Source organism: Polypterus senegalus, chromosome 1, assembly GCF_016835505.1.
Source record: "Polypterus senegalus isolate Bchr_013 chromosome 1, ASM1683550v1, whole genome shotgun sequence".
In the NCBI taxonomy this organism is placed as follows: domain Eukaryota; kingdom Metazoa; phylum Chordata; class Cladistia; order Polypteriformes; family Polypteridae; genus Polypterus; species Polypterus senegalus.
The window spans coordinates 75,858,141-75,884,524 of NC_053154.1; the positions used below are offsets into that span (position 1 = coordinate 75,858,141).

Below are 26,384 nucleotides of genomic sequence, written 5' to 3' on the forward strand. Positions count from 1 at the left end.
TTGCAAAAAAGAGAAAAGTGCGTATCGGTAGAACTGACGACAGCGTATGGTAAATCATTGAGAAAGCAACAAAGAAAAAAGCACATTGGTGAAGAAAGAAAACATAATAATTAGGCTAATTGTTTAACTGTAGGTGTATATTAGCCGGGAGGCACAGTGGCACAGTGGTAGTGCTGCTGCCTTGCAGTTAGGTGACTCGGGTTCGCTTCCCGGGTCCTCCCTGCGTGGAGTTTGCATTTTCTCCCCGTGTCTGCGTAGGTTTCCTCCCACAGTCCAAAGACATGCAGGTTAGGTGCATTGGCGATCCTAAATTGTGCTTGGTGTGTGTGTGCCCTGCGGTGGGCTGGTGATTTGTTCCTGCTTTGCACCCTGGGATTGGCTCCAGCAGACCCCTGTGTTAGGATATAGTGGGTTGGATAATGACTGGCTGACTGTATATTAACTTTTGAGTAAAACAGCTCGGAAGGAAAATATTGCTGATCAAATTGGACAATCTGCTGGTAATATTTTTATGGGATTTATTTGAGGATTTTAAGTGTTGTATCTGTGAGCAACAATTTGTTATTTTATGGGGAGAGTTATGTCAGGAAAGGCATTCGGTGCAAAATTTTGCTAAATCAAAATGCGGACAACAATTTTGTATGATCCTCACAACCCCATTTATTCTGAACCTTTGAGGACATACTGTATTTTATATAATATGTTGATTGTTTATAAAAAATAGTGTGCCTTTTCTTCAGCTCTCATATTTTCAATTGATTGATTATCAGCTTTTACATTTGTAATTCTGTTGGTAGAATGTATTTTTCTCATGAGCTTTTCTGTGAGAAAAGTGCTTAGAGTCATTAAAGAAGAGCTATTTCTTCGTTTGCATTTCCACTGTCATACTCAGAGAATTCTAAACATGTGGCATTCAAAATTGCCTAAAAGCAAAAATTTGAATATTGGAATATTTTGAAAAAGTGACTCATATTTTGATAAATAGGATAAAAAAAAATGCCTGAAACTGAATTTCTTTCCAGGGTTCAGAAGTTCAGAGTGCAGAAGTAATACAAAAGGAGCAAGTTCAGTAATAAAAGTAGATTTTTTTTTTTTTAATTATGACATTTTTATGGCATTTGCTGAAAAACGGCTTGAACAGAAACCTGCTCACCCTGTTTCTGCTTTTAAAAGGAATTAAAAAAAGAAAGAAAAAGGAAAAAAGCACACCATTTGGCTCATACCATACTCAAGAACACTTGTTGGCCGAGGAAAAAGAGAAGGATCACCACACAGTTTGTCAGTATTTGAAAAACCTTTAATTATGATGTTTTCCTTTTCAAGGCAAAGCTGTCAGCTGAAATGAAGAGACGTTTCAAGTGTGGTTTTATTTCATTACCTACCCCTGTGTGCTCCAAATGTAAAGCAAACTGTATTTCATAAAGCCTCATTTGACTAATGCTTTACTTGACAGGCATTATTTAGCCTTCATTGACGAAATATTCATTAGAAAAGAAGCTACAATTTTTCTCTACAGTATGCTTTTTGAATGTCAAAAGAAAAATACCAGTTATTCAGTTGGAATCCAATTGATAACTGCAGGAGGAAAGTAATGAGTTTTTGAACAAATGTCATGACGTGGGTGAACATGAGACAGCAAGAATGAAATGGTCGAGGGCCACTGGTAAGACATAATGGCACAGTTTTACCAACTGCTGTTCCATAGAGAAGAGTCATTCAGAACAAAAATTATTTATTTTGCTGGATGCTTTAGTCTTTAACAAATATTATAAATAGGACAGAATTACGAGAGGTACAGTGCAAGTAAGCAGCCAGAAATGCAGCCACGAGTCACAAAGAGAGGGCACTCTTCCAAATATCAGTGTTTTCAACACCTTGTAAATATGGATGGCGTCCTAAGAAAAACAGAAGAAATGACTTAGGAATGAAATTAGGAAAAGGAACAGGCTGATTTCAAAGTCAAAAACAGATGGCAGACAGATAAGTGAGAGTCACACTGAAGGAATTCAAAATGAAGAAGAAAATTTAAAAACACTGTCGAAAAAATTCCAATCATGGCAGGAAACTTTGACAGAATTTGTCATGAACAGAGCAATATGGTCGTGGACATGCAAAAATTGTCACAAAATGGTAACAAAAAAAAATGTAAAATGGCATTACCGAAATAAGAACACACCAAAAATAAAAGTGTTGTAAATGTTCCAAAAAAGAAACTGACTGCATCCTCAGACATCGAAACCCAGATTCATAATAATTAGGCATTTCATTTAAAAATGAAAGCAAAACAAATCTTGGGTAATATACTCCTATTTAATCCACTTAGTCGATTTGTCAACTTCTTGAAATGGATTATTGATTAAAGGGTTTTACAATGATGAAGCCAAACTCATCAGGAGCATGCGCAATCCATGGAGCACTGCTGGATAGGACACCAGACCATCGCACTCATGCACACCATCCCTCACTCATCCATCCATCCATCCATTATCCAACCCACTATATTTTAACTACAGGGTCACGGGGGTCTGCTGGAGTCAATCCCAGCCAACACAGGGCGCAAGGCAGGAAACAAACCCTGGGCAGGGTTGGTAGCTCACTACACCCCTCACTCATAACAATCCAATTTAGTCTGAACAATTAAGGGGATGTGCTAATCTCTGGCATAAGGGAGGACATTTGTTGTCAAGGACATGTACCATGCCTGAGGATTATTGTTAGTAAAGTGACAAGAAATTGAAAAGTGAGCTAAAGACATGATATAAAGTAGTAGCAAAGAGTCAAAACCAAGAAAATTATCAGAACCAAGTGACCAAAGACAAACGACAAAATGACAGCAAAGATTAAATAAGAAAGTCAGAAACAAAATCAAAATGAAAATATCAATCTTACAACTGGGGCCTATGTAAATAATCCACTAACTACCACTAAAATTCACAAAGAAGTTGTATCCACTGAGGGACAAAGCATAGTGTGATCACATCTTATTTATAGTGTCACTTCTGTGAACACACTAGCACAATGATTGCGGTCACACATCCTCAAACCCGCATTGCATAAATAAAGAAAACTAAGATGTTAATAAATTTTAGCTTTGTAAACTTAAAATAAATTCCTTATTAAGCTGAAACCCCAAATTAAGCAAGAATGCATATATAAAAACATTTATTACTAAACCTGTATGCCTAAGGAAGAAAAAGTACATAAATAAAACAAGAATACCCCATAGAGCACCTGGGGCCTGCATAAATTAATATTTCTAAAGTAGTGAGGAAGAAGCATCAACTATTGTGTTACCATTTCATTTACATTTGCCATTTAAGAATCAAACAATAGTAAACCATATTAATAATTGCTAATGAAAGGCCAATACAAATACAAAATAGTTTTTTTAATTTTATTTCATTTTTTGCTACTTTCAGAAATACTCAAATTAATTTTTAAATTAAAGCCAGTTTAAAGGATTTTGCCCAATCATCTTTGCAAAGTAGTTCAAATTTTCTAAAGTTGATCTGGAAAAGTAGGTAAACAGCTGTTTCCAAGTTCTTCTACTTAACACTAGAATTACCAGAGCCTACGAAAAAACTCGTAGATCCGTCCCACCTTAAATCGCTTCTCACCTCTCCATCAGCGTCTTTTGTCCTGTAAATGTGTGGATAAGCAGCCTGCAATCACATCCTCCCACCCTGCACAGTTTTCTCAGCTCAAGTCTGTTTACCTGGGATCGAACCCATGAAGTTTTGATTACCATTCAACAGCTGATACTGTTGCGCCACCGAAGCGATCGTAGCAAATGTGTGTCAATGTCGCACCCTAACACGGGTTCTTTTTCTGCAGTTATATTCTTGAATAGAAGCACACTTGTTCTGCTATATTTGTACCTTTTGTGAAAGTGTTTCTTTGATATTTGGAAATTATGCTTCACACATTATACACTTCATGTCTACATTTTGTCAATTATTACTAAAACATGAAAAACGTTTCTGTGTTTACATAGATCGTTGTAGACACGGAACATGAAATGCAAGTGTTCCAAATAACGATATAGTATTTATAAAAAGTGTCATTTTGCTCGACAGAAAACTGTGGGGGGTGGGGGGATGTGATAGCAGGCTGCTTGCTGTTTGCTGCTTATTGACACATTTAAAGGACAAGAGATGCTGACGGAGAGGTAAGAAGTGATTTAAGGTGGGACGAATCTGCAAGTTTTTTTATAGGCTCTAGTAATTCTATTGTTAAGAACATAGAATTAAAAGGAGAATTTTGATGAACTCAGGTCATACAACCATTCATAGCTCATCAATTCCTATTCAGTTAACATCTGCAAAATACCTAAGATTTGAAGATCCCTACAGAATTATTACTTCAGAATAGGTCATCCACCTGAAGCTAAGCATATTCAGGCCTGGCCAGTACTTGGATAAGAGATCATCTTGGAAAAAGTTGGGTTGCTTCTGGAAGTTGTGTTGGTGGAGGCAGAAGGGAGTGCTTACCCAGTGGAATGAAAGTGGATCCCAATGCCCCAATGTAGTGACAAGAACACTCTTCTGTAAAAATGGTGCCCTTCTTTTGGATGAGATGTAATATTGAGGTCCTGATGTTCTATGATCATAAAAGATCCCTGGGCATCCTGTGCAAAGAGTAGCATGTACTCCGATGTCCAGGCTACATTGCCCACTTCAGAATAGTCATTCTGGCCCCCTAATCATCCCCGTCTCCAACTGGCTAACTATGTCACCACTTCACCACCTAACAGCTAATGTGTGGTCAGTGTACTGGCACAAAATGCCTGCCATTGCATCACCTAGGTGGATTCTACACATAACTGATGGTTGAAGTGGCTCCCCACTCACTATGCAAAGTGCTTTGAGTATTGAGAAGAGCGCTATATAAATGAAAATTATTAACTGTTATAAGATGCTAGGGGCCCTTTAACCCCAACAGACAGATGCTCAGGACACAAGGTAAAAGCAATAAGAAGCCTTTAATTAATTTTCTTTTTAAACAGTGCCCTTCCAGCACCACAGCCACAATATTACAGGCAATAAACTCAATAATATAATACTCTCAATTCTCTCTTCCACACCTCCCAGCAAGCTTTGTCCACCTCCAGCCGACTCTGGTTCGCTTGGTGGGTTCACAACGGTCCTTTATACAGTCCTTGACCTGGAAGTGGTTCTGTCCTTCCGTCCATGTGACTTGCTAGCACTTCCGGGTCAAATGGAGAATTTTCTTTTTTGTTAAGTCCAGAAGTACTATGGAGCTTTCGTTCTCGTGACTTGGGAGTACTTCCAGGCTATGGATCAGGCATGACTCCTCCGGTCCTCTTGCAGCATCCTCTTGCGGCACCCATGGTACCCAGCAGGGCTGCGTTGTCAGACTCCCTGTCCTGTAGTGCCCTGTGGGAATCCAGGGCACTGCTGCAGTCCAGGGAAGCTGCCATCTAACGCTTTGGGGGAGGCAGTGTCCACAAGTAGCTGCCTTCCCCCATCCTTTTATTCTTTGGGCATCCAGGCCAGGTTGGGCTGCCAGCCGTCCATCACACAGTTATGGTAGAAATTAAATTTGAAATACATTAGTCAAAGAAAGAAATGTTGTCCTCAATAAAACTTCTTTGAAACAGGAACCAGGCAGGGGGAAGCTTGTCCATTGCATATTTTATTACTCTTCAAAAAATGCTGAAGAGGGAGCATTCATCACAGTAGTCTGTTGCAGAATGATCAAAGTAGCGAAGGCAGAGTTCAAATTTATACAGAACTAGCAAAAGTACCCGGCGTTGCCCAGGAATCTATAGGCCTAACCAATGAATTTCCCAAATGAAAGAAACAGAACATAGAAATAGAACAAACATTTTTCTGATTGACATTTTATTGTAAGTTCCTCTACTCTGGATTCTGTGTGTGGGGCGTTTCAGACGGGCTTGAAATAGACGTTGTTGTGGCATCTGAAGTGGACCTTCCAATTCTATGTCTTTTTTGTTTGGTGACATGGGTATATTAGCGAAAAGCAGGACAATTATAATGTGTTCCATGGTATTATGTACAGAATACGTTCCACAGTGAGATGAATTTACATTATTTACAATATGTTGGAAAGCGAACAAATAGCAGCAGTCAGTCAGAAAGAGCAACACAGAAATTGTACCATCAGTCGGAAAGGGAGCAAATAGCACCACAAATCCGGAAAGCCAGTGAGAAAGAGCAGCACTGAAACCGTACTGGGAAAAATAGCGGGGAGGGGTGTTAGTTTGTAAGGAGCGTTTTGAACCGTGATGCTATCTAACAGATTGTTGGCGATGGTAACTACAGAGAGAAGTGACATACAACCGGTGCTGCGTTTGGGGAAAATGGTGGGGGAAGGATGCTGTCTTTTTAAGGCGAGTCTCTGTTCAAACGTGATTGCATATAACGGACGTGGGAGAATGAAATACAACACTATCAGTGCGTGTGGGAGTGTGACGTGCAGAAACGCGGGTGTGTCAGCCGGTCACGTGCACTGGGTCGTTCACGTTTTACATCCTTACGGCAGTTCCTCTTCACCCGATCAAAGCAGCTGGCTTTCTCATACTTTTGACACTTCTGCCATCTGTAGACAATTTAAAGAAACATGGGTAAAAAGTGACGCACAGAGACCAAAGCTGCCTCTAGATGGCGCCATGGTGAACGTCTGTTGGAACGTGCAGCCATCTTAAGTAAGTAAGTACGGGGACGTGTGCTGAAGGTTGTGTCGGTGAAAAGGTGCCCTACGGTTCTTCACAAACATTTTTCTGAACCAAACATACCCCATGACCTTCTCCTGGTCACAAAGGAGCCCCATGCCCAGTTTGGTGCCGATCAGATGCCCGGTGCAGATTTGTATTGCGGACAAGCAAACATACATACACACATACATAGACTCTGCTTTATATATTAGATTGTATTTACACAACAGTGCTGTATTAATCCTGACATATACTGTGATTAATTAAAAGACATGAGATATTTCTGGCACAGGGTAGAACTAGCTTTTAAATACCCCAAAGTAAAAGTCTTGTTTCACTATATTCTTGTTCTAATATCTTTCAGGTTCATCCATTACCCTTCAAATTTAGGTGTATTTTGACAACTGTCCAGTCTTTGCTGGGTGCAAGACTTAATCCTATTAGAACATCCTGTGCATGACATCGACCTCTCCTGGTACATCCTTGTCTTTGTTGTTCACTTTAACTTTATCTGGTTTCCTGATAACCTTGAACAGACGTCTGACATTTATTAACCCTTTATACTACTTCTAAGATAGATGCTATAGTTTAATGTGGAAAGCATACCAAAACACTCTATGCGCCCTAAGTCTGATTTTTCTTCCACACTATCTAAATATTGGTCTTACATTTTTGTTCAGAAGTTTAAATGTAAGTTAAGTGAAAATAACCAAGGAAAACTGAGTAGATTTTTTCCATGACATAAATATTTTCACAAACTGTAAAAAAGAAGAAGACAATTTAGGAGCAGATGCAAATTTTCAATACTAATTTCTAACCTTCCAGTATAGTAAGTAACCATTTTGATATAACCTGTTTAGTTCACTTGACTGATTAAAGTTTGGTCATTTAAAAAGGGGTCATAGAATGTATAGTCTGAAACCAAATATATATTATTGACATTTTTTAAATTCATTTAGAATGAAACATTTAGCATAATATTAATACTTCAATGTCAAATATAATTATTTTTCTGAATATATGCTTAAGGTATTCATAATTGTAATTGTACAATGTAATTCCATATTTAGTGTGAGTTTTTGGTCAATATTAACATTGAACCAACTTTATGTAAAAAAAAAATGGTAATACAATAGGAAAAAAAATTGGATTTGAAAATCTGAAGCAAATTTAAGAATTTTTATACTGTAGAAATGAACCAATGCATTTAATAAGGTGTATTAGTAGTGGCCTTGATGTGTTTGCATGTTTGAACAGGTACAGGAGGTGCTATTCAGCTTATGAATCATTACATTGTGCTTTTCTTCTGTCAGAAGAGTTATAGGCCAGAATTATTTTACCAATTTTTGTCCTGCCAATGAAGTTCGTTAAAGTTGTTTACCCAACTAAACAGCATGCCTATTTTCATTCTGAAATGCCACATTGAGTTCTCTCCACTTGGTTTCCTGTTATTCAGAATGAACTCTTCTAATTTTATGAAATGAACCACTAATTTAACCACGAGCACTTTAACTTCAAAATGTCAAAAGGGTACAGCATCACAAATTCTTGACATACCTAAACATTTGATGACAATTTTATGCTCAAGCAGCCAAACTCGTTTTTCTCTCCAAATATTTAGTAAAGAGCTTGGTAATATTAAGAGAAAAGAGCACTTGGGGCCCAAAGCTGAATGGGCCTCTGTGAGATTTTAAGCTGACATTGACTACAAACACATGACTCCCTACATTTACATATTTTGTGAGATAGAGAAATTGAATATACCTTTTGGACTAGAGCTAACAGTGCTAAAAACACATATTTAAGTATTCATTTGTCAATTTTACACCATACTGTGCCACTCCAAACATCAACAAGTGAAAAAAAATTAGAGCAGCTTAATTGAATGGATGACAGTTAATTTTGATATTTATCCTCACATTTGAGCAACCTAATGTTGGTAAACCATCCTCTGCATTTCCTTTAAATTTAATTTGTGAACACATTTTGATATATATATATATATTATATATATAATTTCTGGAAAAAAAGGATGATCATGAATAAACAATATACTTTAATGCAAATGATTAAGAGCAAATGAATCATGCTAATTTAACAAAAAAAAGACTGGTAGATATAACAGAAATATGCCAGAAAAACAACTGCACTCACCACTGTGATTTTTGGTGTTTTAATAGTTGATAAACTGCATTTTATTTGATTTATTTGATGTTAGGCTACTTCTGGTAGGATGTTGGTGCCTCATGACCCAGGACTGTGAAAATTGGTTCTGAAAATCGATAAACTGGAGAATTTAATGAAGAAGTAGAACTGTAAAAGGTTAGCTTGAAAATTAGCTCTTCTAATGGTTCTGAAGTACTGATTGTGAGAAGAATTAGTCTGCTCATCACGGTTTATAAACCCCAAACCCCATACTGAACCTGCTGTGGACTGCTAGTTCATAATGAATCTCATTCACTCACATATCTATACTAGAATATTAGACCATTAGAATGATCTGGACAAGAACAGGCCATTCAGCCCAACAAAGAACCAGTCGTATCCACTTAATTTTTCCAAAATAAGATCAAGTCTAGGTTTGAAGGTTCCAAAAGTCCTGCTTCTTTCACACTACTTGGCAACTTATTCTACGTGTCTATGGTTCTCTGTGTAAAGAAAAACTTCCTAATGTTTGTGCGAAATTTACCCTTAACAAGTTACCAAGTGTGTTCTTGTTGAACTCATTTTAAAATGACAGTCTTGGTCCACTCTACTAATTCTCTTCATAATTTTGAACACTTCAGTAATGTCAACTCTTAATCTCCTTTTGCTTAAACTGAAAAGACTTAGCTCTTTAAATCTCTCCTCAAAACTCGTTTCCTGTGGCCCTGGAATAAGCCTTGTTGCTCTTCACTGTACTTTTTCTAGTGTTTCTATGTCATTTTTGTAGCCTGGAGACCAAAACTGCTCACAGTACTCCAGAAGAGGTCTAACCGGTGTGTTATAAAGCTGCTCAATTTTATTGGCCTATTTTGTAGTCATCAGTCACTTGAATGTTTGGAATATGATTGGAAAATGAAAAAGAAAATCAAATGGGAAGAAAATGAAAACTCCTCACACAGGGAACAAGCCATCATTCAAACTCAGGACTCTGGTCCTATAAAACAGCAGAATTAACCATTGCATAATTGTGATATCAAAGTTGGGCCTATAATCTTCTTCAGCTTAGTGATGGGTGGCCTTATGTTGTTTGGCAGGTTTCCAGGATGTACATGTGATGATCTTCATTGGTTTTGGCTTTTTGATGACCTTCCTGAAACGCTATGGCTTCGGTAGTGTTGCCTTTAACTTCCTCATAGCTTCCTTTGCCCTGCAATGGGCCACACTCATGCAGGGTTTCTTCCATGGAATGGGAAGTGATGGTAAGATCCACATAGGAATTGAGAGGTAAGTAGAACTTTATAAAGATGACAACTTCTTTTGGTATTGCTTTGTTCCCAGAGAACTTAAATATTAATTTTTAGTATTCATGTCTCCACAGCATGATCAATGCTGACTTCTGTACTGGGGCTGTTCTGATTTCATTTGGGGGAATACTTGGGAAAACCAGCCCTGTCCAACTGTTAGTGATGGCTGTTTTTGAAGTAACCCTCTTTGCGATTAATGAATACATCATCCTTAACATTGTAGAGGTATGTATAGCTCAGTTCCAGTGTTAAATTAGCCAAACAAATGATTTTTATTTTACATTAAAGTGTCTGCTAACTAACAGTTTTCAAAACCAAATTTATATACATAAAAAATAAAATCACATCTGTGCCAACATTTAGCCCATGAATTATTAAGAGTGTAAAATTATACAAAGTACTTCCACTTTATATATTTTTTCTTGACTTGCTTTATTAGGCAGGGGGTTCTCCCATAAAGCTATTGCCCTAGATGACCACCCTGTGACCCCATGTTTAGTAGCTCTAGTATTTCTCTCAGCACCTAATCTCTTAAGTGTGCTTCATTTCACCATTCAGCATTTGCTTGCTCAAATATTATGTTCCAACTGTGTCCAGGTGATATTAGATACCCTCTCAGATTGTCAATGTTCAAATAGACACTCAATGTTACCACATAGCATTAATGATTTTTAATGGTCTTCCATAATTTATATTGGAATTGTCTTTCAGTTGTGAGTTGATGTCCTTCAAAGTGCATGAAGGCCTGACATGTGTACCACTTAAGTAATGGGCCAGTAATTTGTCAGTGAAACTGTACTAACGCTGTATAACCTTATGTGGCTAAAGAGGAACACTAGAGACAGGTAGTCACATTTTCAAAGACCTTCCTCATATCTTGTTTCCTGTCCTACTCTTTCCTTCACCATGATTTGTCCTTCTCATCAGATAGATGGTCAGTCTTAACATAAGGACATGCCTGATTAATCATACACTGTCATAGGAGACGATATGTTGTAAGGGTCTTCCAGCTATTGATATTTGACAGGAACTGGCATGTGAAATCTTCTCCTTTGAGGAAACCTAATTAAGAAGAGTATCAAAACAATCTTTATGGGTTATTGACTGTTATACAGGTGAATTGGGGCACTGTGTGGCTGCATAGTACTTTCATTATCACTGACAGCCATTGAGACAAAGTATGCCTACTCTGATCTATCACAACTGTAGGCATGTTTTTGTTCATTTGGTTGTCGCTTGCCTAGAGTCACATGGTGAGTAGTGAACGAGCAACCTTCTGGGTTAAAATCTGTTGTGGTAACTATTACTTTAGACAGCCTTTGGTCATGGTCACTACTTTATTATGCTGTATACAGTTAGTCTATTTCATAGCAATATATTAACATTCTTTTTTGTTTTTACTGACATATTCTGTTAACGTGCATACAACATTTGATGGGTTTTCATCAATATATGTATACTCTGCACATGCAGCAATGCAGATCTTAGTTACATATACTGCACTTTATCTCCTTAGTACTTGTACTGTTCTTGTTCCCCTTCTAATAAATTATCATCGCATAATAAATAACCAGAAAAATGGCATCTAATATTTGCAATTTTGTCACTGATTATGTAACGACTTTGTATGCTTTGGAACTTACACAAGTAATGTGTGTTTCTTCATCTTGTATTTTTTTACTTCAGGCTAAAGATGCCGGCGGGTCCATGACAATCCACACCTTCGGAGCTTATTTTGGTCTGGTTGTGTCTCGTATTCTTTATCGTCCACATTTGGAAAAGAGCAGGCACCGGGAAGGCTCAGTGTATCACTCCGATCTGTTTGCGATGATTGGTGAGATAATGTTGTCAACATTAACCAGTACAATTTATTTATTTGGTCTGCCATTAAAATGCACCAATCTTGTCAGCAGAAGCTAAAGTCATTTTATTCACTGATGAATGGAGATCTAAAGAATGGATGTAAACCAATTACATTTTTTAACAGTTAATTTGGTCTCCCTGGTAGAATTACTCTTGTGTCAGTTTCAGTTTCTGGCAGAGAGTTTATCTTATTTCAGATAAAATACAGTTGTAATAAACATGGTATGGAGATCCCATGTCATTCATTTTAAATCCACAGCCCAATCCAAAAGGAGCAAAATGTTAAACCCACATACCTATCCTAAAATGACAAGCTTTCAAAAGCTCTCACTTTCTCAGTATCTTCTGCTTCAACAATGTCTATCGAGTCATGTTTCTGGGTTTTCATTATATGATATTTTCCCCTAACATTATTGTAGAATATGGATCTTATATGGACTGTAATCGGCCATAACCCCTTGTATATCTAGGAGATGAAACTTAGATATTGGATAATTAACTTTAACCCTTAATGTTTGTGGCATTGGAGAGTGATAATGCTTCATTTATGTCAATTAGACTTCAGGTCACATGCATCCAAGTTTCATTTCCAGTTATGAAACATTTCTTAGAGTTTTCCTAGTCTGGCTTAATTAGCTCGTGATTCTCCTTTTGAACACTGGATGCATTGATACTTAATTTCAGGAGTCATTCTAGGCACCCAACATGCACCTTGTTCATGTTCAATTGTTTCTAAATAATGGATTCAGTTGACCCCTCTATTACTCTTCAGTTGTCCATTGCATTCACTTCATGGTGGTAGCATTTTCTTTTAAATTTGGGTCATTATTAAGAGATGTCCATGAAGGAATTCTTCAGCCCATCTCCTTGACTGTGGCATATTAACAGGTCTGGTCCTAATACATGTTGACAAGAATGACTCTCCAAAGGTGCATCATCGTCTTCTAAAATTAGAAATTCAATGCTAGTATGACATTTTATTTTTATTTTGGATTTAAATGTCCTAGTTGGCTTCTTGAATAAAAGCTACAAACATAAACCACAAATGCAGGGAGGCTGTAATTCATGTGTAGCTTCTTAGAATGTATGAACTGAAATTTGGCCACTTACAAAATCAGTATTGTAGGATACCCCTTCCATGTGCAGGCTCAAAAGATTTTATTCACCCACAGTGTAAATTTTATAGTACCTGCCATTTTGAATTTTTCCATTGGAGGTCCAAGATATTAAGTATTTATAACAACTGAAATATACTTAAGTTGAGAATCATGCATAATGTTTTAGACACAATGTCATTCCATGCTTTACTTATAAATTACATTTTTGTTATGTTAGGAGCACAAGTAAACCGTTTCCAGGTACTCTTCACCTTCATGCTTGGTATATAAAGCTGGTCATGTGATAGAAACATCTAAAGCCTAAGTCAGTGCTGTTAAGTCAAGTGCATCTTAAAAATGCCCTTGACAAGACAAATGTTGAAAGGAAACTGTTTTGGCATTTGAACTTGAATGAATAAATGATGTGCTTTCAAGAGTATTTAGTGTTATCTTCTGGGTTTTGAAGGTATATGATCCTGGGAATCCCTGTGTGACATCAGCCCTCTCCGTAACTACTCAGACTTTCCATAAAACACAGTCCTGTGAAGAACCACTTGCACAGTGCTAAGTTTGGTGTGCCATTGGATACTATCTGGAATGGGTATCACTCCCTCTTGATGCAAAAGACATCCATCTGTTGAAAAAATTAAAAAGTTCCTTTGTTCTTGTATGGGTTTTATTTCTGTGATGGACTCCAAATGACAGTTTTAATGCAAATTAGACAACTGCATCTGAGTGCCAATTTCTGTTCATAGAGTGTACTTTACAGTTGTTTGTGATGAATAGAAATAATTTTGTCTGAATATCTGAAAAAATTAAAACCTCATTGTGTTTAATAAACATTAGTAGTGAACATACTTTTTCAATATCATGCCAAATGCTATGCACACTTGAACTTGTTAATTTTTTTCTGTTTGTAATTTAGGCACCATTTATCTGTGGATGTTCTGGCCTAGTTTTAACTCGGCTATCACAGCCCATGGAGACAGCCAGCACAGGACAGTGATGAACACTTATTACTCCCTCGCTGCCTGCACGTTGGCAACTTTTGCTTTGTCCTCTTTGCTAAGTGAGGAAGGCAAGTTGGACATGGTAAGGAGAAAAGTCTAGAATATTTTAATGCTGTTAGTGCATACGCTTTATTCTTAATGGGTCTTTCAGAAATGAGTTATTCTAGCTGATTTTTTGTGTGGAGGGGATAAAAACCTTTGTTTCAGTAAAATACAGGTCAATTTCTCTTAGAATTAACTCCATTTTAACAATATTCTCGTTTTACCGATTTTTTTTTTTTTTGGTCCTGGCTAATTTCCTGTAGAGCTAATGTTAAAAAACGGAACTCATTACAGCAAAGTCCATTTTATCTGCAAAATTCATTATGAGTCATTTTATATTTAAAAAGAGCAGCAAAATGCATATTTCTTCTGAGCTTGGCTCAAAAGTCGCGATTCAGGAGCTCCGCCGAACAGCCAATTGTATTGTGTCTGCAGCCAGATCCTCCTGTGCAGCAGATCAGAGACCGAGAAGGGTTACTGCAGACCAGAGACATTGTGGGCAGATCTATGGGTTAGATAACCGTCATTCAGATTCAACATCACCTGTATGTGCAGAGTTCTGGAGGTCGGCTGCAGCCAGCACATCAGCCAGATTGACGATTCATATTTGAGTCACCCGTCAGCAAAAGTACTGATTGCTGAGCTTCCCTCATATTTATGCTACTTGACCAGCTTCCCATGTGTTTTAGAAATTCGCAAAGATTTTACCTTATACACCATAATTGTTTAAAAAAATGTTTCATTTGAATGCATCTTTGAATTTTGTGCTCACAAATTTATACATTCAACAATTTTTATTTTGTTCTTATTAATGTAACCGTCATTTCCTCAAACATTTTATCAGGATATTTTTATGTAAACTTTTCCAGGTTAAAATAGAGTGACTCACAAAAGAACAATCAGAGACAGCCAGTGAATTCATCATGTCTGTGAAGATTCTCTGTCATTCAGGTGATATTATCTGGTAGTTGAATCATGGCAACTGGACTGGTCCATATATTGGATAGAGAAGACAAGTGGTTTGTGAGAGGGGTGAGGGAAGCTTTGCATGTGCAAATCAACAACCCCTCACTCAACAGAGGTGGAGGCCTTCGGCATAACCTGTGTTCAATTTATCATGCTGCCCTTTCATCCATCCCCAGGTAAATCAGGCCCAATTCACACCTCAGCAGGTGGACCACTCTTAATGACCCACTCTATGGGGGGCTGTCAAAAGGTGTGATGGTTACATCTACCCAGATTTCTATTTTCTTTTGTTTTGCTCAACAAGCCTAATCAGGGCAGATGTGAAGTGAAACTAACCTGGAGGATAAAATTGTGGTCTCTAACAACATTCCTCTTACTGACAAAGCTGCTTGGATGAGCAATCAAACATATCTACCTAACAAGAAAGAAGTCCAGTTGCCATGACTCTGCTACCAAATAGTGAATTCATTAGCTGACTTAATAGGGTGCTGTCACCAGAGGGTGCTGTTTTGCTAACTGAATGAGGAGTTGGACACCAAGGGTGGACTATTGTATTAATATGGGCTTCGGCACTGATGGCAGCAACTTTAGAAAAGTTGTCACTTCTCACTTCAGTTGATGCTGGCAACAAGAAGAAATGGTTTGCCATCGAGTTCAACATTCTGCAGTCAGCTTTGTGAATTTGTACATACTTAAAGACAGCACTATGTTCCAATTCCATTACAACCAAAATCCCCGCTATAATAGTTTTTTCAGTCTCGAACTCTTTGCTTTAATGGAATTTGACCTGTAATCAGAATTAAAGAGAAAAAGGGGCTGTAACAGAATGAAGGTTGACATATTTAATACATTGTTCTCTTTTCAGTAATTCACTAAATTTACTTAATAAACTTTCTGACTAAAAACTATGTGAAAAATCGTGTAGTGAGTCAGGGCCCTAATTCAAACAATATGATCTAATAATTTATACATGAACAGGGTTCTCAAAAGACGTTTTTAACAGAATGGATTCACTTGTTTGTTTTTCCAAGACAATATTAATGTCATCTTGATTCTAGAATGCTTAACAGAGTTTTTTTTATCAGTTTATATTAATCTAGCTAATAGTTTATCATATGATGTCCAGAGACCTTGTGACTAACTGTGCATCAGGTTTTGTTTTTTGAATGTTGCTCAATTACCCTTTCATGACTTTAAGAAATATTTAACATAAAATTCAGATTCACTTAATCTAATTCAGACCGATGTGGGAATGGGGTCTGTGCAAGCTGCAAATGGACACCAATAGGGCATGAGATTTAAATGCACAACAATATAACCGGGATAACCTTACAACCCACTGCACAACTTCAAAAGATGTGGGCCCAAATAAAAAACTGAATTAGAAGCCTGTATAACGGAACACACTGATACTGAGCAAATGTGCTTCAAGAAGGCGAATTCCATAAATGTATCTCCTTGGTACACACATATACCACCTTTGAATTGTCACAGGTGGAAAAATATGGGTGCTATTAAAAATGTTTGCATTCTTGTCTTACGCAGTGCACAAGTACCCCAGGTAATTAGGGAGTCCCATCAGTCTTACTCTGGTATTATTGGATATATACTACATTTTCTATGAAAAGGAGACAGATTGCATTACATACAGTAAATACACAATATGGCTTGGAGTGGTGGCTCTGTGGCTAAAGGATCTGGGCTGGTCACTTGATGGCTGCCGGTTTGAATCCTGGCAGTTGCAGAAGGAATGCTACTCTGCTGGGCCCTTGAGCAAGGCCCTTAACCTGCAATCACTCCAAGGGTGCTGTACAAATAGCTGACCCTGCACTTTGACCCTAAAACACTCCCTGGAGAGTATGTTTGTGTATAAAAATCGCAAAGGACATGCAACTTTATTCTTTTGACGAGCATCACACCAAACACCCATTTTTCAAGAAGCATATCTGCTTGGATAGTGTGTGTGCAAAACTAAAATGGCTATTTCATCATGCAGATTGAGGTAACAGCATGCCATGAACCAGTTCACTACCCACAACGCCACAGATAAGTGCTGTACCTCTACATCAAGTGTAGAGCTGTGTTTCACAGAAAGTGTCAGGGCTACAGCATCACCGAGACCAAGGCAAGCATTAATACCTAATACTTATTTGTTTCCTGTAAAAGTCTCAGTTGAATGGACTGCTGCCACTCAAGTGTCTGCTCAGCCAATGACAGTTCACAGACATCGGCCTTTCCATCCATCCTGTAGACAGCTGTCTGTCGGGTGCTACAAGTCCTTTTCACTAACCTGGCAAGGAGCAATTTCTAATAACATCACACTCTTTTCTTATTTGTTGTCAGAGAACCAACCCACCTTCCCCTAAAATTTTGATGCTTTCATATCATCCAAAGTAGGATTAATTAGGGGCCAAGGCTCCTCCAGTACTCCACATAATGTACACCTTGTTTTTATAGCACTTTGAACTGCATTATTTGTATGAAAATGTGCTATATAAGTAAATGTTGTTGTTGTTGTTTTAGTCAAGGATCCTTATGGCAGCCTCCAACCCATGCTTACCATATCTTTACTGTATCATACAAAGAGAAGTGAGAGTTTACAATTGCTGGGTGCCAGAAGGCAATCTCTTTTCTGCTTAACAATAGTCACATTTTCCGATCCAGTAAACATCTTGTGATCACTCAAGAGCAAGCAGACATGTTTTTCCTGTGGTTTTGGATTTTGTTCAAAGCACTAAATTTCTGTGTGTATGTGTGTGTCTGTGGGTGCATTCTTTGTACTGTGTTCCTCTTCAGTGCACGTGTGTGTTTTAAAAAAGAATTGACATTAACACCAGGCAGGGATATATTTTGATTTTTAAAACCATTTTCTCTGTCTGATTCTCATGATTTGCTGTCTCTTGCAGGTCCACATCCAAAATGCTTCCCTTGCTGGTGGAGTAGCAGTGGGCACAGCTGGAGAGATGATGTTGACTCCTTTTGGCTCTATGATTGTTGGATCTTTAGCTGGTATAATATCCACCTTGGGATATAAGTTTTTAACGGTAGGTATACTTACCTATAGGCCAGAATATTTACTAACAAATTAAAGCCATCCACTGCAGTACATCTGTTAACAGTTTTTACAGGTATTGACAAGCCAAAGGAAGCAATTCAAACCACGGAGGTGCTTAGGCTGGGCTAAGAAGCTGTTCCAATATCTCAACCAGGCATTTGTGAAAACTTACCAGGGTATTCACTTTAACCACCTGACTTGTAAGTTTGGTCCAGACATGACCCTTTGTTTAAGGAAGTGGTCGTTTGGCTTCCACCTTGAATGCAATTTTCTTTAATATCCACCAATGCCCTGGAGTATGTGAGTTGCCATTTAAATTACATATTTCTTCTAGATCAACACTAACAATTCCTATTCAAATTTTGTAGACATGAATTAAGTTCCCATGCAGTTTTCTCTGCTCACCACTAAACAGGTTAAATTGTGTGGAGCAGTCAGGGTCAGACATATTTTCCAGTCTGGAGATGAACTTCTCTACAAGTGCTGCTATGTCATTTCTATAGTGTCGTGCCCAAAACTGCACACAATAATCATAATATGGTATCATTACCACATTATGAAGTCTGAGTATAAATATCCCTTGATTGATGGTGAACCATTTCTACAATGCAACTTTGTAACAATGTACCATTTTACTTTGCCTTTTTAATTGCTGCTTCTACAGATTGCATAGATATGAGAATATTGTCAAATGGTAAATCCCTTTCAAGGATTGCCATCTCTAGCTCAGTGTTCAACACCTGGTATATACAATACTAGAAACTTGCGGACCTCCAGTCCTCCCCAGATCAAGATTCCAAACCCAGGAGTTTGTGAGTACCAGCAGTTTGTCACATTGTATTATGATTGACCCTTGTCGGATTCTGGAGCTTTCATTCTTCCTTTTCCTATTGAGTTAAGTGGCTTCTGCAAATTGCTTCAGGCTCGACACCTGTTGTCCTTCTTCATTCTGCCATGTCATTTTCTCAATCAGTTTCTCTATGTAGTTTGCTGTTGGAAAGACACAAATCTTCATAACGCTGCAGCCACCAGCTACATTTTCTACTTTAGCAGCATGTATCACGTCATAAACTTTCAAATAACACCAACACTGAGGCTCTAAATCCAGTAGTTCATGAGTAATAATGTGACAGACAGACACACCCCTTATCATTTTACATAATGACTAATGTTCTTTTGGGATGCATGTTCTAAACTGAATGCCAATACCTACTGTAGGGATTAACACTTCCGAAATAATATTTTTTTTTTCTGTGTGATCATGAAATACACCAGTAAACATCTTTATTTGGCACACATTGGGCTTTACATGCAATCATTGTCTATTGTCTTTTGACTACATGCCCAATTTAATAAAAAAAAACTATTAATCTTCTTAACAATGTCATAAAGGTGTCAGACTTCTCTTTATCAGGTTTTTTAAAGTTTAGGTAATAGCTTGCAAGAAATTACCTGTTAATTTTCTGTGCAAACTAATTCAAGTACAAGATCATGGGAGCCAAAGACTATCTCAGTAGCATTTGGCATAACCAAGATCCAACTCCAGATGTGATAGAAGTCGTTTGCAGGGCACGCCTACAGACACACATGTATTGAGCGCATTAAAAAAAGCCATAGATAATTTTAATATTTGAGAATTAGTCACAGTGCCTATAAAACAAATCAAGTGAGCAAAGGAAGAACAACGATGCCCCACATACTGTAGATCAGTCTAGGAACTGAAGTCAAGCCCTTGTGGGTCAGGAAGCTTTGAAACAGCAAACCTGACCACTGTACCACCTTATAAAATGTTTTAATGCCTTTTATTGATTGCCATTGTACTTATGTCTCTCCATTTATACAAATTAGAAAACAGCAATGTAGAAATAATTTCCGTTGTAACTTGTTGAAGAGTGGGTGTTGAAAGCATTTATGCAGGGGCAATATTTTTAATCTAAAAATACCTCTGAGAGATAACTTTAGAAATACAATAAAGTGAAATTAATCAAATTGTCATTAACATCTTTAAAGTGCACTCGTTAATTTGCAAATTTGAATAATGCCACAACAACAAGCTTTTTTGTGAAAGAAGAACTGGAATCAACTGTTTATTAAAAACATTTTATGATATGAGGGTGCCCTCTAGTGACTAAAAGTGGACTTGTGCATGGTAAAAAAAATAGTACATACTGTGTACTATGGTACTCTTGAGTGTAGTTTCATGTATAGACACTGCAAAAAATGAAATCTAAGCAAATGAAAACTATTTATATCATGACATTAAATCTTGTTCTCCTTATTGTAACAATTACTGACTTAGCAAAAAATTTGTATTTACAATTATTTAGCTTACTTTAAGAACTCTTGTCAAGTAAATTTTGCTTACTCCATTAGCAGATTGTTTTGCTAAATACAAGCAAAACAACTCCCATTTAAATTTTTTGTCTAGTTTTTGCGTATGCATTTATTGCAGTACAGCTGTTATTCATTATTTAGCCAAATTTGAATTACAGCATAGTGTTTTTGAAGTGTTATTTATATATTTCAGCAAGACACCGGAAGCTGAGCTATGGATTAGGATTCTCTTTGTAGTGAATTTAGACATGTTATTCATCCTGACACACAATGAAGTGAGTGATGAAGATCACTTGATTCTACAGAAGCCAACACGTGTACGCAGTAATATTGCAGCACTCTCTCTTCTGAATAAAAGTCAGACAAAGGGAATGTCTCTTTAGTTCAGTTCCTAAGATTCTCACCAGAATTGCACCAGAGACATCCCAATGCCTTTCAGTTTCCAGCTTATTAGCAAACATTACTGTCAACTTTAATATTAATAGGTATGACAGTAAAGAAAAAAAACTCCTGAAGAAATACCACTTTTATTTATATGGTTTTTCATTATTAAACTGAATTTGTATCAATTCAATGTATTGTTATTAAGAACACTTCCACTTACAGCGCACTATACACTTTTTGCATATATACAAATGTAATTTGAAAGAAAGAACTAAAAATCTAAACATAAAACATAATTAAACATATAAACAGAGAATGCTCATATGTGTACTGTATGTATATGTATATGTGTAAAAAAGAGAAAGTCGTCTCCCCTTTTTGGTGTATGAAACTCTAAAAATGAAATAAAAGGTTAAAATTAGGCTTGTTACACTTTTATTTACACACAGTGACCCACATCAGCCAAGGGGAAATAAAAGTTTAGCAGATTTTGAAAATGAATTCATATTAAAACAGTAGAATCCTTATTGGAATAAGCAAACACCTCCTAATAAATGCATTTGTAAATTCACTCAGACATAGCAGATCACCTCACTGATCAAACAACAAACTAATCGATTATGATAGTTTTGATTAGCTGAGTAATAGAGGATTTTAAGGCTTAAAAATTCAATTCAAAGCGAAGAATTAACAATAGTTGGAGTTGTACTTTCAAATAAATTTCTAAGTAAAGTTGTAAAAAGGCGTAAAGCAGAAGATTGGTATAAAAGGATTTCAAAGGTTTTGTGTTATCTAAAAGAGCACAGTTAAAACGTGAAAGGGGTATGGCTCCCCTAAGTCTTACCATTCATAATGCCATCCCTCCTAACTGGATGTCTGAGCAAAAAGGAGACTGATCAGAGAGACTACCAAGAGGTAGAGCCCTGCATTGGACTGGATATCTGTAGATACTGTATGTGCTCCCGATCCCAGAAAAAAGTATCAAGTGATTCAGGTTCTGTCCAAAGCTTTGAGAATGCAGGATGGGTCTAAGCAATCCCCAACAGTGTCTATGGGCCAAAGACGAACAGGAATGCCTTACTCTCTGCTCTACAATGAGATAGGAAATCCACTCAGATATTCAGACAGACTTTCAGAAATATTATTATAAAAAGATATTACATAATGCCACAAAAGTAAAAACTGTGTCTGGGAAATATCAGATAATTGATAATCTATCTAGATTTAAGTTAGAATTTGCTTATGACAGCTGCACAATAGATAAACACTGCTGCCAATGAAGCATCTGAAACATTGTTTTAACTGTATTTTAATTGCAATTAATATTTGGATGTTTTTGCATTATTTTCACTGTACCACAATATCTGATGCCAGTCAACCATTTTTAATAGGACAGAAAGGTCAGAATCATTACACTGTTCAAAAACAACACAGAATCACACCATTAAAACTATAGAGTAATATTTTGTGTTTGCATCCTGAATGATAAAGAAATAAAGAGAGACAGGAAAAGAACTACTTGAAAATAAAGTTTGGTAGATTATGATAGAATGACATATAGTATGTGTACATGACAGAGGAAAAGAAATACATTTTGAAGGAACAGGAGGAAAAAGTTATGAAGATAGGAAAAGTGGAATAATGAAGGACAGAGGAATTAGTGAAGTTGTTCATTTTGAGCAACCTGAGCTGAGAGTTCTAAGGATTTGGTCAATTCTGCAGAACAAGTGGTTAGGAAAAGTGTGAGTGAAAACCTGAAGTTCAGTTTAAGAGAGCAAATTGGTGTAGCCATGTAGTGCAGGAAGGCAAACCACTAGTGAGTTACGGTTGAAACAGAACGAACTGTGAACGAGTCCAAAATGTCAAGTCGTGAGTACTGGAGAAGCAACAGGTTATAAGTGAGAGTAAGAGAGAAGTGAGTGCCACAGAATGGAACGTTTTAGTAAAACCCAAGGGCAAGAGGCTAAATTATTTAGGTATTGATATGTGAATCCTCCAACTAGGATGATTTTAACTACCTGTTAATATAAATAGCATAAAGGTTTTTGGACTAAGGACCAAAGTTTATTACAAAACATTATGGTAAATACATTTAAACAACATTTATTTCTATAGCACATTTTAATACGCTGGATTGTAGCTCAAAGTATTTTACAAGATATCAAAGGAATAGTAAGAAACAAAGAAAAGCAAATTTAAATTAGATTATAAAAAAATACAAGAAAATAATATACATTTACATAACATAGATATATAATTAATAGAGAAGTAGTCCTTGTAGACGGAATTGGTTTTAAAGTCTCTAAAGATTAGTCTGATGAAAAGGTCAATTGACCAGTGAGGATAGAAAAAATAAAAATTCAATTTTGTAGTGACTATTTATGATACACTTATGTATATATAGACAGCTCCAGCTAGGTGTATCTGAAGTAAACATAAAGAGTAAGTAAGAACTTATTTGTTCATTTTGTACATGACATAAAAACTTGTCATACAGACAAGAAGATTATTGTCACATCTACATTGTATGATGAAATATGTAATTGCATGTGTCCCATAAACTAGTGACAGTAATCATACCTAAAATAGAAAAAGTAATCTCTGTGTTTAAGAAAAAGATTTACAGACTGGTAATCTACAATTTCCTTCCAATATGGAGGTACAGGGGAGGTACTGCACATAAATATGTTTCTTACAGTACTTTAAACAAAGTCCATCCATCCTCTTCCGCTTATCCGAGGTCGGGTCACGGGGGCAGCAGCTTAAGCAGAGAGGCCCAGACTTCCCTCTCCCCGGCCACTTCTTCCAGCTCTTCCGGGAGAATCCCAAGGCGTTCCCAGGCCAGCCGGGAGACATAGTCCCTCCAGCGTGTCCTGGGTCTTCCCCGGGGCCTCCTCCCGGTTGGACGTGCCCGGAACACCTCACCAGGGAGGCGTCCAGGAGGCATCCTGATCAGATGCCCGAGCCACCTCATCTGACTCCTCTCGATGCGGAGGAGCAGCGGCTCTACTCTGAGCCCCTCCCGGATGACTGAGCTTCTCACCCTATCTTTAAGGGAAAGCCCAGACACCCTGCGGAGGAAACTCATTTCAGCCGCTTGTATTCGCGATCTCGTTCTTTCGGTCACTACCCATAGCTCATGACCATAGGTGAGGGTAGGAGCGTAGATCGACTGGTAAATTGAGAGCTTTGCCTTACGGCTCAGCTCCTTTTCACCACGACAGACCGATGCAGAGCCCGCATCACTGCGGATGCCGCACCGATCCGCCTGTCGATCTCACGCTCCATTCTTCCCTCACTCGTGAACAAGACCCCGAGATACTTGAACTCCTCCACTTGGGGCAGGATCTCTCCCCCAACCCTGAGAGGGCACTCCACCCTTTTCCGGCTGAGGACCATGCTCGGATTTGGAGGTGCTGATTCTCATCCCAGCCGCTTCACACTCAGCTGCGAACCGATCCAGAGAGAGCTGAAGATCACGGCCTGATGAAGCAAACAGGACAACATCATCTGTAAAAAGCAGTGACCCAATCCTGAGTCCACCAAACCGGACCCCTTCAACACCCTGGTTGCGCTTAGAAATTCTGTCCATAAAAGTTATGAACAGAATCGGTGACAAAGGGCAGCCCTGGCGGAGTCCAACTCTCACTGGAAACGGGCTCGACTTACTGCCGGCAATGCGGACCAAGCTCTGACACCGGTTGTACAGAGACCGAACAGCTCTTATCAGGGGGTCCGGTACCCCATACTCCCGAGCACCCCCACAGGATTCCCGAGGGACACGGTCAATGCCTTTCCAAGTCCACAAAACACATGTAGACCGGTCGGGCAAACTCCCATGCACCCTCCAGGACTCTGCTAAGGGTGAAGAGCTGGTCCACTGTTCCGCGACCAGGACGAAACACACACTGTTCCTCCTGAATCCGAGGTTCACTATCCGACGGACCCTCCTCTCCAGAACCCCGAATAGACTTTTCCAGGGAGGCTGAGGAGTGTGATCCCTCTATAGTTGGAACACACCCTCCGTCCCCTTTTAAAGAGGGGACCACCACCCCGGTCTGCCAATCCAGAGGCACTGTCCCGATGTCCATGCGATGTTGCAGAGACGTGTCAACCAAGACAGTCCTACAACATCCAGAGCCTTAAGGAACTCGGTATCTCATCCACCCCGGGCCCTGCCACCAAGGAGTTTTTGACCACCTCGGTGACTTCAGTCCCAGAGATGGGAGAGCCCACCTCAGAGTCCCCAGGCTCTGCTTCCTCATTGGAAGGCATGTTAGTGGGATTGAGGAGGTCTTGAAGTACTCCTCCCACCGACCCATAACGCCCGAGTCGAGGTCAGCAGCGCACCATCCCCACCATATACGGTGTTGACACTGCACTGCTTCCCCTCCTGAGACGCCGGACGGTGGACCAGAATCTCCTCAAGCCGTCCGAAAGTCGCTCTCCATGGCCTCTCCAAACTCCTCCCATGCCCGAAGTTTTGCCTCAGCAACAACCGCCGCTCCGCTTGGCCTGCCGGTACCTATCAGCTGCCTCCAGAGACCCACAGGACAAAAAAGTCCTATAGGACTCCTTCTTCAGCTTGACGGCATCCCTCACGCGGTGTCCACCAACGGGTTCGGGATTGCCGCCACGACAGGCACCGACCACCTTGCGGCCACAGCTCGGTCAGCCGCCTCAACAATAGAGGCACGGAACATGGCCCATTCGACTCAATGTCCCCACCTCCCTCGGGGCGGGTTGAAGTTCTGCCGGAGGTGGGAGTTGAAGCTACTTCTGACAGGGGACTCTGCCAGCCGTTCCCAGCAGACCCTCACAACACGCTTGGGCCTACCAGGTCTGACCGCATCTTCCCCACCATCGAAGCCAACTCACCACCAGGTGGTGATCAGTTGACAGCTCCGCCCCTCTCTTCACCCGAAAGTGTCCAAGACATATGGCCGCAAGTCCGGCGACACGACCACAAAGTCGATCATCGACCTGAGGCCTAGGGTGTCCTGGTGCCAAGTGCACATATGAACACCCTTATGCTTGAACATGGTGTTCGTATGGACAATCCATGACGAGCACAGAAGTCCAATAACAAAACACCGCTCGGGTTCAGATCGGGGGGGCCATTCCTCCCAATCACGCCCTTCCAGGTCTCACTGTCATTGCCCACGTGAGCATTGAAGTCTCCCAGCAAAACGAGGGAATCCCCAGAAGGTATGCCCTCTAGCAACCCTCCAGAGACTCCAAAAAGGGTGGATACTCCCAAACTGCTGTTCGGGCGCATACGCACAAACAACAGTCAGGACCCTTCCCCACCCGGCGGAGGGAGGCCACCCTCTCGCCCACCGGGTAAACCCCAATGCACAGGCTCCAAGTGGGGGCAATAAGTATGCCCACACCTGCTCGGCGCCTCTCACCGGGGGCAACTCCAGAGTGGTAGAGAGTCCAGCCCCTCTCAAGGAGATTGGTTCCAGAGTCCAAGCTGTGCGTCGA

At 39.1% G+C, this 26,384-nt stretch overlaps 1 protein-coding gene across 1 annotated transcript in view; it reads left to right on the forward strand.

Moving 5' to 3' along the window:
* The window catches only part of rhbg (Rh family B glycoprotein), a 94,628-nt gene that overhangs the window by 20,404 nt on the left and 47,840 nt on the right, over window positions 1–26,384 (forward strand). The window contains exons 2-6 of the mRNA XM_039751055.1: window positions 9,937–10,126; window positions 10,221–10,371; window positions 11,833–11,980; window positions 14,032–14,198; window positions 18,031–18,168. Coding sequence (XP_039606989.1) covers window positions 9,937–10,126; window positions 10,221–10,371; window positions 11,833–11,980; window positions 14,032–14,198; window positions 18,031–18,168 — 794 coding nt within the window. The remainder of the gene's footprint in view (window positions 1–9,936; window positions 10,127–10,220; window positions 10,372–11,832; window positions 11,981–14,031; window positions 14,199–18,030; window positions 18,169–26,384) is intronic.